This window comes from Centruroides vittatus, unplaced genomic scaffold, assembly GCF_030686945.1.
Source record: "Centruroides vittatus isolate TY-2023 unplaced genomic scaffold, ASM3068694v2 contig_7, whole genome shotgun sequence".
In the NCBI taxonomy this organism is placed as follows: domain Eukaryota; kingdom Metazoa; phylum Arthropoda; class Arachnida; order Scorpiones; family Buthidae; genus Centruroides; species Centruroides vittatus.
The window spans coordinates 3,915,336-3,928,831 of NW_027122442.1; the positions used below are offsets into that span (position 1 = coordinate 3,915,336).

Genomic DNA, 13,496 nt, shown 5'->3' on the forward strand with positions numbered 1-13,496 from the left:
ACATTTAATTTGATACGATTTTATTACAGCACGTTATTATATTTTGCATTGGCTGGAAAAGGTAATTTTCCGATTTGTTTCGCTTCTAGCTCTCATAAATGCTTCTTATTCGAAAATATACTAAAAGAGACAAAGAAAAACACCACCGAATTTTATAAATAATCGAGTTTTATTTACATTATTTGTTTAAAAAATGTGTTCTGTCACGACCGTTTCCGAGTTAAACTTCATTCACTTGAATTTGCAAACACTGCATACGCGCCCGTCTACAAAATATAATTTTTCAAAACAGGCAAATAAAACGAGTAATTATTTTATTGTGACATCGTCACAATGGCGGGTTGCAATTTTTAATCATATTTTTAATTTATTTAATTTAAAATATATGCTCTCCACCTCAAATTAGTAGTGTCTTGCGCCTGTAAATCATACTTTTCCTGAAAACAATAGTGTCATGCCGGTCATCTATCTAACTCCTTTTTAAAGAAAGAGAATATAATGAAAATGTTATAAGAGGAAATTAAGAAATTTGTTCAACTTTCAACATATATCTTCTGTATATAAAATATTGGATAACGGCTAAGTTTGTAGGAAGGATTTTTTAATGTTTACGTATCGCTTTAAACTCAATGTAAATATCGGAGAATTTTCTCTCGTAAAATAAAACATAGGCAGTTATCTTGTTCATGTATGCCAAATAAAGAAATCCGTAGAAATACGAATTCGTGATAAATATATTTAGATTTTCTGTATATTTTTTTTCTATTTTTTAAAGTCAAGAATTTCCATTAACTTAATTAAATCACCCATAAAAATTTAATGATAAATTATTATCCTCGTTCTTCTCAAACTGTAATGAAGTTTAATTTGTAGACTTAATTATTATACGATTTATGTGATACTATATTCTAAAAGTAATCGTGTGCTTTAAAGTCAGCCATAACGTTTATATGTAATCATATAAAAATATTTAGATACTTCTCCGAAATTAAATATTTATAGAATGATTATATTATGAATAGAAAGAGAGATTTTTAACATTCCTATCGTTTCAATACATCTTAAATGGAGAAATAGGACCAAGGTTTTCATAATTTCTATTATTTAGTATTATTTGGCATTCCTCCAAATAAGATTACAAAACATTTTATTTATTTTGTTTTTTACGAAACGTCACGCTCTAATTGGGTCAATTGCATCGTAATTTAGCTATTATATTAAATAATTAAATAAATGTAGGAAAGTCGTAGAATATAATTTAAGAATTTAAAGGACGTTACTTCAATTTTAGTCTAAATTTTAATAGAAATTGCTACATACTGCATTTATCTTCAAATACAAATGATTTGTTTTGTAGGAAATCTTCTTTTCGTTCTTTATTTTTGTTATTACTAGACAATTTACTCGAAAAATTTCCATTTTATTCCATTCAATTATTATTTTTGATTTCTTATTTGTTATTGTTAAGAATTGAGAAATAATTTATTTTTCTTTAGTTCATAAATGAAAATTAAATTCGTGTTTATTTCGTCCTTCTTCTTTACCTACGTCCTTTTTAATTATTTTTGTTTCGAGTTATTTAATACTCTTATTGAGTTCATGATATAATTTAATTTTAAAAATATTAAATAAAAGAGTTTTAAAATTATAAAAAACGTTCAGAATAAATTTTATCAAGATTTTCATAAAATATGCTATCGGGTTTAATCAAGGATGTAATTTATCTTCTACTTTATGTTCTTATTACATTTGGAGTAAAGCGTATTTTATTTTATTTTTTTTTCAAATTTCTTAAAATATAATAAAAACATATTTACTATATTTAATTAAAAGTAATACATTTTATAAAACTTCTTACATTAAATTTTTAAAAGCAATTATATAAAGGAGATCAAAACTATTTATATTTCTTACGATGGATAGAAATAAACTGAAATACTTCGTATATGCTTTAAAAATTAAAATATTCATGCATATTTTATTAATATTTATACAGAATTTAATTGAAAAGTAGTAAAATAAAAATATTCATCGAGAGAAAAATGCCTGTGGTGATATCAATCAATGCCGTGAAAATATACAGTTTTCATCGTAGAATTCTTTACTAAATTTTTGATAGATTAACTTAAATTTATTAATAGTTAATAATTAACACGATTAAGTTGATTAAACTAACTTCGAGTTCTTACTTTTGAAAATATATACCTTACTTAAGATAGCTTACGCTGTCAGAAAAAAAAAAAATAATAGAGTTTTTTTTAATTCTTTGATAATTTATTTTACGTTTTTATTAATTATATCATATAAATAAATATATATATAATTATTTATTATATTTTTATGCATCTGAACATTAATCTAATGGCAGCATTCTGCGGTGCCACTGACATTTCCGACCAAAGTGCGTACTTAACAGTCATAACAATAATTCACTTTCCTCACCGAAAATGGGTTCTAGATAAGCAAGAATTCGTTTTACGAGCTTTAAAAGAATTTTATAAATGAAAAATAAAGCTGTGTCGAAAACGGCAACGAATAAATATATTTTATGGTCAAGTAGTATAATTGCAATCGATCATTTCTTCCGATCAATTCAATCAGTGATGTACAGTACATGATTGAGCAATTGAATATTGATGAAATGTTTCGTTTAATTTATAAATGTTCAAAAACAAGAACGTAGAATAGAACTTTCAGTGATATTCTGAGATTATTCCTAATAAATTGGATGTGTTTTCATTGTAATAAAAATATACTGTACTTTGCTCGTTCATATACTTGTATCAATACATTGAGCGCTTAATTGTTTTTTAATGATCGTTTTATTCTAAGAATTCAATATCTAAACAAGTGATTTCAAATTGGACTCGTTATTTAACATTAGATAACTTAATCAGATTGGAGACAAGTCTGCCCAAGAGGGACCACCATTTATTTTGCGTTTCAGACTAAAAACATACACATATGGCGACAGGCCTTCCTTTTTAGGCTTCATGTCGCCAGTAGTAAAAAAGTATATGTGTTTGTTTTTGTAGTAATATGTGTATGTTTTTAGTCTGAAACGCAAAATAAATGGTGGTCCCTCTTGGGCAGACTTGTCTCCAATCTGATTAATAATAATCTCGCCATCGGACGGAAAAAGTAGACAATTAGATAACTTATAAAAAAATTGGTTAACGTAACCCTTGGTGCCAAGATGGCGGCTCGTCTCTGATTCCAGCAAGGAAACAGTGAAACGCTCGTTCTAACCTAACCTATTCTAATAAATTACTATAATTATTAGCAACCAAATTATTAGAATAGGTTAGAACGTGCGTCCCACTGTTTCCTTGCTGGAATCAGAGACGAGCCGCCATCTTGGCACCAAGGGTTACATTAACCGAAAAGTTAATAGAGTTTTAACTCTGATGCTTTATTGTTCTCATTTTGATATCTGAAACATTTCTTGTGTAGTATAAGTTTCTTTCTAATGACTTAAATTAGAGCAATTTCTTTCAAATGCTTACAATCGTTACAACCCTTCATTCTTATTCTTTCAAAATATTTTATAGTATTTATCACGTATTATATGTAATATACATGATTTAATACATCATTCAAATTTAATTTAATAAATTTCATATTAATAAAAATTGTAGAAAATTTGCTAACGCTTTCTGTAATGAATAAGTTAAATAAAGCAAACTCGAACATTTGTATTATTTTCTGTTTGTTATTATTTAAAGTTAAATACAAATATGAAATGTGAGGAGGCACATCAATAGTCCAATGAATAAAACCACCAAACACTAGTAGTTGGAGGTTCGCGCTTGACCAACGGACTGACCACGTGAAGTTTTCTGGGTTTTCTTCACGTATCAAACACTTAAATAGGGTCCAGTTTCCCATAGAAAGTCCACATTAGAGAGAACTTTTTTTGACATATTGTACAAGAGAGATTGCCAACAATTGGATTGATGGGATAAAGCATTGCCTTAGTCTGTAAATATTTAATGCACAAATTTATTTCCATTATGTGTTTGTATTTAATTACAAAGAAAATAATTATTATTAACGTTAAAATGAAATAATCTAAGTAATAAATATTTCTTGAAAATATAGGAGGTTCAAGAAGACGTCTGCCAAATTTCTTGTGATTATTATCAATGGTTTACGGAAGAATGGAGTGAGTGCAGAATTTCTATCGTTTCTAAGAAAAAATGCGGTTCCGGAATTAAAAACAGAACCATCAGGTAATAAAAATAATTAATTAGAAATATTCATCTCACGAACTTGTTAACTTTTACCCGTTACGTGAAGCTGTAGACGGAGTAACACACTCGGAAAACCTGTGCAGGTAGACGAAGTATTTTGCGATTCTTCAATTCGTCCTTCTGAAATAGCGAAATGTTACTTTTATTGTCCCGACGACTGTATCGTTTCTACCTGGTCCCAATGGTCCGAATGCAAACAGGTTAATATAATTAAACTACAGTTCATAAATAACGAATAAAATCTGTACTTTAATTATGTGAGATTCTTTGTTTATAAACTTTTCAGCCATGTAACAGTAACTACTCTAGGTACAGGAACAGAACTGTATTGCGAATGGCTCTCCCTTCTTCCGGTAGAAAATGTCCTTCTTTGGTACAGGAAGAACCTTGTAACGTAGGATACAATTGTTTCCATTACAAATGGTTTATCGGGGGTTGGGGCTCGTGTATACTTCCCGAAGGAACCATTTGTGGTAAAGGAGTCAGTTCCAGAACAGCAACGTGCATCAGGAGTAAAGGAGAATCAGTTTCTTCCGATTACTGTCAAAAGGTTAGTTAAAATTTTCTAGTAAAAATGTACAGATGATATGATAATTAATTCTGCTTAAACTTTATGACATTTTACAATCTGTAGATAGAGATAAATTAATGGAAATATTCATTTTATTTTAAGAATAAAACCATTAATTTGACAATTCTTAAGTGAATCGTAAATGTTTATCAGGTACCCATTCCTGCACTTAGCAAACCGTGTAACGTGGATTGTCCCATCGATTGTCAATTATCCGAATGGACTGAATGGAATGAAGAACAATGCAAACCTTGCAATCATAAAGGTTCTTTCCCTTATTTTTTTCTTACTTATAATTGCAATAATTATAATAAATGCTAATTACATATAAATTTTAATTAAACAGCTTCTTTTGTATAGAAAGTATGCCATAATAATTACAGTTTAATCTAGTTTAATTTTATTATACAATTTTCTCGCTTTAAAGTAATAAATATTCTTAACTTTAATATTTTTATTGTGAATAAAATTTTTAAGAGAGAAACTGGATCTGCTAGGATCAACAATAATTTGCTGTGAACAGATTTAAATAATCTCTGTGTAAACTACATAAAGATTTATTATTTGCAGAAAGATTTGACTTAAATCAGACTTACTCCCTGTAATAACTGCATTTGCTCAGTACAATGTTATTAAGTAATATCCGAAGATTTGGGTTGATAATGATTAAAAAAAAGTCTACATATTTAAATTATATCCATTCGACAGTCTTCTATAGCTTTCTCTGAATATGTATGAAGCCAGTTTACATGTTCCTTACAAAGTCAGGTTAATGTTACCTATGGTGGACAAAATGGCGGCTCGTCTCTGATTCCAGCAAATAGAAGAAAGGAAACGGTGGGGAAGCACGTTCTAACCTAACCTAACCTATTCTAATAAATTACGATAATTATTACCAACAAAATTATTAGAATAGGTTAGGTTAGGTTAGAACGTGCTTCCCCACCGTTTCCTTTCTTCTATTTGCTGGAATCAGAGACGAGCCGCCATTTTGGAACCGTAGGTAACATTAACCCACATTCAAGATCTAGCACATAGGCTTCATTCTTATTCTATGATATACTATAGTTACTATTCTATCGATAGAAATACTAAAGTATAAAATGTACTTATTTTTATTCCTTTGCTAAAGTTTTTATTATATTAAAGCTTTGTTAAAATAACCTGACCCAGAAATACTAAAATGACAGAATATTTACCGTTTCAAGTTTTGAATTACGCTTATTTTATGTATCTATATACAACATACATTTATCTACTCACCTAGGAGAAATATGGAGAATTCGTAGGATTATTCAAGAATCTAGCGAAACGGGACGACCCTGCGCCTACGATTTGATTCAGAAAATTCCATGTTCTTACATTCCTTGTTACCATTGGTTGATGGGAGAGTGGTCCGATTGCTTTTTACAAGTAAATAGTTGTACGGAGATTCGAAGACACGGCACTTTTCTAATAACTAACTGTATTAATTTATTCTAAATGTATCCAACAGGATGCAGAATGCGGTTACGGTTACAAGGAAAGGAAGGTAGAATGTCGCAGGACAGACGGAGTCGAAGTAAACAAAGAAAATTGCCTAAAAATTAACGTAAGTGGAGAGGTCGGAGGTCGACTGGATCCCAGATGGTTGGAAGAGGTTAAAGGAGTTCAGGTGATTAATTTCTTTAACGATATCCGAAACGTTTTACAAAACGTTGATACGTGTGTTTACAATAGGAAAGAGAGGAGTGTCAAGTACCCTGTGCGGGCAGTTGTCTGATGACGACTTGGTCGTCTTGGAGCCATTGTCATCGAAGATGTAGAGAAGGACAAGTCGGTAATTTTCATCGATCGAAAGAAAAGTTTACTAAATTTAATTTAGAGAGTTTCGACGACGTCTTACGACATAATTGTTTTCTTCATTAATCTTACATATTTTATGTCTCGGAAAATAATTAACATTAGTGAATTATTCTAATTTAAATCTATTAATATAAACTAAGTATCGAATGTAAATTAATAATTGAGGAAATATCAACACGATCGCATAATGAAGCACGAAAATTTAATTAATTTTAAGGTTTATTTATTCCGAACAAGATTCGTCTTTTGTATTAATTTAAATAGATGAAACGGCGACTAAGTGTTAGTCGACTACTTACTACGTATATATATATATATATATGTACTGTGTATAAATATATTTTTTGTTTTCTAGTTGGATATCAAACGAGATCTCGAGTGCTCCTAACAAAAGCTTCCAATTCGGAGAAGTGTTCAGAAGAAAATGTAGAGAAGAGACCTTGCTGGGGTAGACTTTCATCAATAAATATAAAATAAAGAAATAATAAATGTTTATTTTTAATCTCCTTGTTTATTTTCGAAGACGGTCCTTGTCTCACTTACAACTGGGAATTAAAGAACGGAGTGGTTCAGTGCATGAGATCAGACGGAGTTCTCGTATACGGTGAATGGTTTTTCTTTTATATTTTAAGGATCGAATAATTTTACAGAATAAAAACTTCCTCAAACACTTTAATCGATAACATTACGAAGTAGAAAACTCATTCACGTTTAAATTTTAACGTGCCAGGTGGTTGCAACGACAAGCTTCTCCCTTGTCATCCCCGGTGCAGCATTAACAATTCCGAATGCGATCACACTTCCGGAGAATGCATCTGCGTATCCAACTCCTTACCTGTTTACGACGAAAGCGACAAGGAGCACCCAAAATTATCCAAATGCGTCTCAAACGTCACCGAAGTTAATCCCTGGACAGTCGACACCACGACGCATCCGGAGATTACTCTTAAATATTTTCCAGGTAAATCTTTTATTCCTAAGCAACACTATATCAAACCCAAAGAAAATTCCAGCTATAAATAAATAAGTTTATTCTTTCTTAAATAAAAATTTATATACTTTGTGTGTATATAAACTCAACTTGTTTGGAATAGGAAGGAGAAGTTTTTCTTTCTTCCCTGAAGATGTTGTTTGTAGGGGTTATCGAAGAGACATTTTCAAAACTAAACAAAAATATATCCTTTGGGAAATATGGCACCGTATCTGTATTCGACGACTATAAAAAACGACTCGGTCAAAGCTTTTTACCCGAAAAACCCTTCTAAATTTTGATATAGATACGAGGATTTTTTTCAAACCCGCATTAAAATTTATTGCGGATGATTTTGTTCTGAAACATTTTGTCTCCTTCCTAAAATAGAGACTTTCAGAAGGAAATGTTCTTTTATATAATCATTTAATATATTTGTTAAACTATAATATAATATTTAATCGATGGTGTGGTATAAATTTAGAAATGCTTAAAATATTCAAATATACACAAATGTTCCGAATTTTTTCTCGTTAAGTAATACGAGGATTGAGAAGTGGTCGACGTAGGAAGATGTAAAGAACTCTTGAATTAATTAAGGAAAATATCCGAAACTTCTGTTTTTGTAATCGGATCGCGTTTTAAACAAAATGTTTCATTTGAATTATTGACAAGAAGAGACCACGGAGAATTTACTTAAATATTTTATCGAATTTATTAAGAAAATATTCACGTTTACCTAACACTTTATGGTATAGAATTAAACATTTCTGCTGGAAGAATGATAAACAGGAGGATAAATTAACATCTATAAAACAATAGACCTGTATCACTATCGCTACAGATATTCGGTTATATAGGCTAATTATTATAATTAGCAGTTATATTACATAACAAGATCAAAGTAAATTTTAATTAGTTCTCAGATAAGTTAATTCTCCTTGCATAAATCCGTTGAAGAAGACAAATTGAATATAATTTTGGTTAAGAAAAACAAAGTTTTTAAAATTAATTCGATACTACTTTCTCGGAAAATCAATAATTTTCTTTTCCAATTTTGACGTAATTTTATACAGAAACACATCGACAGAAACAAATAATAAAAATTCCCTCACTTTTTATTGATGTATTCTCGATACGAAGTGAAAGTTTCATTAAAATTCGTTACACACTTTTAATATAACGAACATTTAATATAAATATTTCTTTGAACTCCTTCATATAATCGGATCATACATATTTAAAATCAATAAGATTCAAACACGTTACTAATTTTACTTAGTTGTTTTCCATACTCTTAATTAATGCTTAAATTATTGTATACAGATAGTTTATAATTAAAGTTTGTCGTCCTTCTTAGAACCATTAATTCAATTATAATAATTTATATTATATGATTTTTTTCCACGTTTATTTTCGAAAATGTCTCGACGGTCATCAACACTTTCCTGGTATTGGCATTTCCTGCGAATATCGACATAATTTGTACAATTATGCCGATATCTGTTGGAAAGTTCACTTTTTCTACAACTGGTCGAACGACGACTTAGTATAAAAGTTGAGTAAGTAACAACGTCTCTTCACTTATCAAATAGTCTTCAATAAATATTAAATTTATGAAGAATTCATGATAGAGGCCAAAGAGCGTGTAAATTAAACATCAATGTAAGTTTGATAGGAAAATTATTTGTTAAAAATTCAGCGTAAATAAAAATCGAACTCCGAAAGTCTTCAAGGTTAATGTTACCCTAGGTATACAAAATGGCGGCTCGTCTCTGATTCCAGCAAGGAAACAGTGGGACGCACGTTCTAACCTAACCTATTCTAATAATTTGGTTGCTAATAATTATGTTAATTTATTAAAATAGGTTAGGTTAGGTTAGGTTACAACGTGTGTCCCACTATCTCCTTGCTGGAATCAGAGACGAGCCGCCATTTTGTATACCTGTAACATTAACCGAAATCAAAATTATTTTTAAATTTATTACAAAACTAACAAACTAATGAAGAAAATAGTTCAAAAATAGAAAGAAAACAAACTGTTTTATGTTGTAAAGAGAGAAACGAACTTTAAACAGGAAAAAATATTCGAAACTCAGAAAAATACAATTTCAGAGACTCGATCTACGAACGATTTATTGGAAGTCGGGTTCGTATCCTCTTCGCAAATCAGTAGAAATCAATCCACTGAATAGGAGAAGTGCTCGTATTTTGCCATAGTTTGGTTAACAATTCTAAAATTCAAGTAGTACCGAGTAGTCTAGCAAAAAATTAAGCCGTATGTAGATCCATTCAGACAAACTCGCGACTAAGGAATCGTGATGAGAATAGGAATCGATATATTATGTAGCAAAAATATATATGACACTATGGTAAATACTACAGATAGGAGGATATGACTTTTCTCGGATTCGAATATTTTAACACCTAGAATACTTAGTGAACTTTATAAGATAATTTACTTTGTTTTATTTATTTTAATATATTAATAAATTAATAAAATAAAACTCATTTATTATACCTAGAAATCGTTAAATTCGAGGTGTTCGAATATTCGAATTCGAGAAGAGTGATGTAAGCCCACTTCTAGTAAATGTATTCCGAATTTTGGCTCTATGTAAAAAAATATACAAGCGAAAATTTTCAAAAAGTGAATATTTGAGCTGAATCGATTGGCGAAGAATCGAATCCATCTGTCACTTCACGAAAATGTGGAATATTCGAAACGAGAGAATCGAAACTCTTCGATCGTTTCGAGGATTTTCCGGAATTTCGGGAATCCCGATTGTCCCATCTCATTAATGACGTTCGGGCACATCCAACAGAGTATCATTTGGGCGTTTACTACTCTTAATCGGAGCGTAACTCTCACGCCTGTAACTTTTACAGCTCGAAACTTTAGCTTAAGCAAACGGATAAAACTGTTACTTTATTACGTGCGTATATTAACCCCGAATGTACAAAAAGCATTTTTACCGTCAGAAGTAGGTAATAGCATTAAAAAAACGGAAGTTCTTCATTAACGTCGGGAAAAACTCGAAGATCCCTCGAGTGTCGTAACTTGAAATTTTCAATCGTGGCCAATTTTATTACCGGTTTTTACGATATCTTTACTGTAGACGAAGCGTTTTCTTAATAGACGTTTCGTTGCTTTATCTGGCAAACGTGTACAGTTACAGAAATGTAGAATAACTTATTCCCTAGAAGTTTATGTTGTAACCTGTTTAAATTAGACGGAAGCGATACTCGTATCTATTATATAGAATTGTGTATAATGCACGTTATTCGCGTAATAACTCTTTAATTACACGATTGCTATAATATTAATTAAACGTAGTTAACTTTCTAGACCATTTACTTTAAACAATTCATCGCCATACACTCATTTACTCCGAAACTTAATTAAATTCCAACGTTTGTTCAAATATCTATTTTATCTCTCGTATTGTAAAACGGATATTATATATATTTATTTAAATTTCTTTAAAGATGATAACGAAATCAGCCTGTGGATGTACGCCATGATCTGCATCGGATGTGGTTTCGTCATTTTCGTAGCAGTAACTGTGTACCTCATGTGGTAAGTATCGTTTTAAAAGCTTTTCGTGTTCATGAGTGTTCGATGTGATCATGTTTTTCCTTGGTTAGCATGCCAGATAGAACATAGCCTTGTGAGTAATTTCCTGTTTCAATTGAAATCAGTAGAATTTTACGCGGTAATCAATTAACGTCTTCGTTTTTTTTTCTTTTCTTTTCTAGTAAGCAACATTCGTTCCTGAGGGATCGAGAAGATCGCATCCTTCGAATGAAGACTTACGCAGATAGGTGTTGTTCCGATTTCTCGGAGGCCAACACCGTGGCATGAAAATGTCTAGAAACAAGAATGTTTATCGATATAATCCGTCGGAAGACGACTCGAAATTCATTTATCACTTTTGCAGTCGAACGGCTGATGGAATGTGCCTTTTGGCTCTTCGCATAACTCCCTTTGTAAATAGACTAATCCTTCCTAAACTCTAATTATTTTCGCTACGAGTGAAGCTGTAAGAATCTGGATATCGTATCGTAAATTTATATTTTAAATCGTAACGAGGTAGACTTTCCATGCGATACTTGAAAACTGTTAGATGTTAACCTTAATTTGATACGGCATTATTTGTGTTGGACACATTTCTTACACTCTGTGAAAACATTCTTATCTCTAATCTTTCCGAGTGCTGTAAATTAAACGACGTTTTAAAAGTTATATAAAATTAGATCGTCTATCTTACAAATTACTTACCACATGAAGTAGATAATGAATATGACGTATATAACAAATGATAAACCAACAAAGATAATTGCAAACATCCAAAATGTAACCTCTTCTGTAAGTATAAAGATTATATAACAAATGCTTTTTACGAGTCATTATATATATTAAAATTTATTTCGGAACAATTGATTAAACTTAAACCGGACGGAATTTAATTACATAATATCGGGATTTAATTACGCGAGTGCGTATCTATGGCGGATGTAGAAGTCACGCAGCACGAGTGAATATCGAAACTGATAAAGGCAAAAAAAAAAAAGCGTAACTTATCGATCTATATCTAAGAGCTAGATAAACAGATAAAGGAGAGAAGTCGATAAATCAACAAGTCGATACCGAGAGATTCCTTTCCAAGATTCGGAAAAAATGTCTCTCGCATCCTCTTCCTCCATTAATTCGTGCCAAGTTGGAAAACATCATTAACCTTCTTTCTCGTTTGATATCGTCTCTAACACCGAGAAAACTTCATTTTTATTCTTTACGGATCGGTTTAAAATAACAACATTTCAAGCAAACATCTCGAACATTCCGACATTTAAGTAAACAATTAAATCATCCTCCCTTCGTCGAACAACAAATAAGATAAGCGTAATATCAAAAATATGCAATTTTCGCATCTCGTTGATTCGTATCTTATTTAATTACAAAAAGAATGCAATTACATAAAGCTAATTTTAATATACTTACAACAATAAACGCGAATAAAATTCTTGAAAACAATTTAAAGTTTCCGTTTTGTTTAAAACTATAATTATAATCTACTACTTCCGACGACAAGGCGTTAACTTGTATAAGATAACAACAATTAAATATAAATTTTGAGGCCCGTAACTTTAATAAAACAAAAAAAAATTTTAAATAAGTAGAAATTAAAGTATTACAAAAGATAAATTAATTCAAGACTGTCGTTACTTACCGGGTTGATAGACGAAATTTATGTCTGGTGTGGAAGTAGAATCGACGTTATCCATATTTCAAAGAATATAATAGCAGAATTCATGCTCGAGTGGCGTGCCAAGTGGCATCAGGCCAAAATTCCCGTTGCACGACGGGTAACGTAACGACTGTTGATTCCTCTCATGCCCCTAATTAACGCTTATTTGATAAATTAAGCTTTTATCCGTTAAAGAAAGAGAAAAAATGGCGCACTTCCTTCTTTGCGGAATGATATCTGTTCGAACTTTAACTTAATCAACCGCGAAAAACTGTAAAATATGATGAAAAGAACTCGTATTTTTATTTAAAAAAATGCAACGTTTATACAACAAGAACGTCATTTATCATTTTATAAAGAGAAAATAAGAAAATCGTTTCGAATTAAATGAGTCGAACGAGTTTTAACATGGAAGATGTTGTTAACCTTCATTTATCATGAAATAACGAGATTTTCAATCCGAGTAATAATTTAATTATGTTTATATCCGAGAAAATAGTATTTTAAAATAATATTTGCATCGCATTTTAACTTTAAGTATTAATTAATTTTTTTAAAAAAAAGACGTATTTAAACGTGCCATTTAATCGAATGAACACAACTATATC

At 30.6% G+C, this 13,496-nt stretch overlaps 2 protein-coding genes and 1 long non-coding RNA gene across 3 annotated transcripts in view; 2 read left to right on the forward strand and 1 right to left on the reverse strand.

Annotated features, from left to right (window-relative positions):
• The window catches only part of LOC136980494 (thrombospondin type-1 domain-containing protein 7B-like), a 24,878-nt gene extending 20,651 nt beyond the window's left edge, over positions 1-4,227 (forward strand). The window contains exon 16 of the mRNA XM_067276624.1: positions 4,102-4,227. The gene's annotated coding sequence lies outside the window, so the exon portion shown is untranslated. The remainder of the gene's footprint in view (positions 1-4,101) is intronic.
• On the reverse strand, positions 4,091-12,959 carry LOC136980509 (uncharacterized). Its single transcript, XR_010881566.1, has 3 exons — positions 12,871-12,959; positions 4,269-4,373; positions 4,091-4,189 (listed from the first exon to the last, which is right to left on the reverse strand). It is a non-coding gene; the product is annotated as an uncharacterized lncRNA (long non-coding RNA).
• On the forward strand, positions 6,312-11,823 carry LOC136980504 (thrombospondin type-1 domain-containing protein 7A-like). Its single transcript, XM_067276644.1, has 7 exons — positions 6,312-6,478; positions 6,544-6,643; positions 7,025-7,117; positions 7,193-7,273; positions 7,400-7,630; positions 11,129-11,219; positions 11,399-11,823. Exons 2-7 carry the CDS (start codon positions 6,586-6,588, stop codon positions 11,502-11,504), a joined length of 660 nt encoding a protein of 219 aa, XP_067132745.1. The 5' UTR covers positions 6,312-6,478; positions 6,544-6,585; the 3' UTR covers positions 11,505-11,823.
• Positions 12,960-13,496: the final 537 nt, after the last annotated feature.

Excerpts from the sequence above, each read along its gene's own strand:
- LOC136980504 (XM_067276644.1), top strand. The coding sequence starts at position 6,586 with ATGACGACTTGGTCGTCTTGGAGCCATTGTCATCGAAGATGTAGAGAA. Across the intron at positions 7,274-7,399 it reads AGACGGAGTTCTCGTATACG|GTGGTTGCAACGACAAGCTT; the intron begins GTGAATGGTTTT and ends TTAACGTGCCAG. Across the intron at positions 7,631-11,128 it reads TACTCTTAAATATTTTCCAG|ATGATAACGAAATCAGCCTG; the intron begins GTAAATCTTTTA and ends ATTTCTTTAAAG.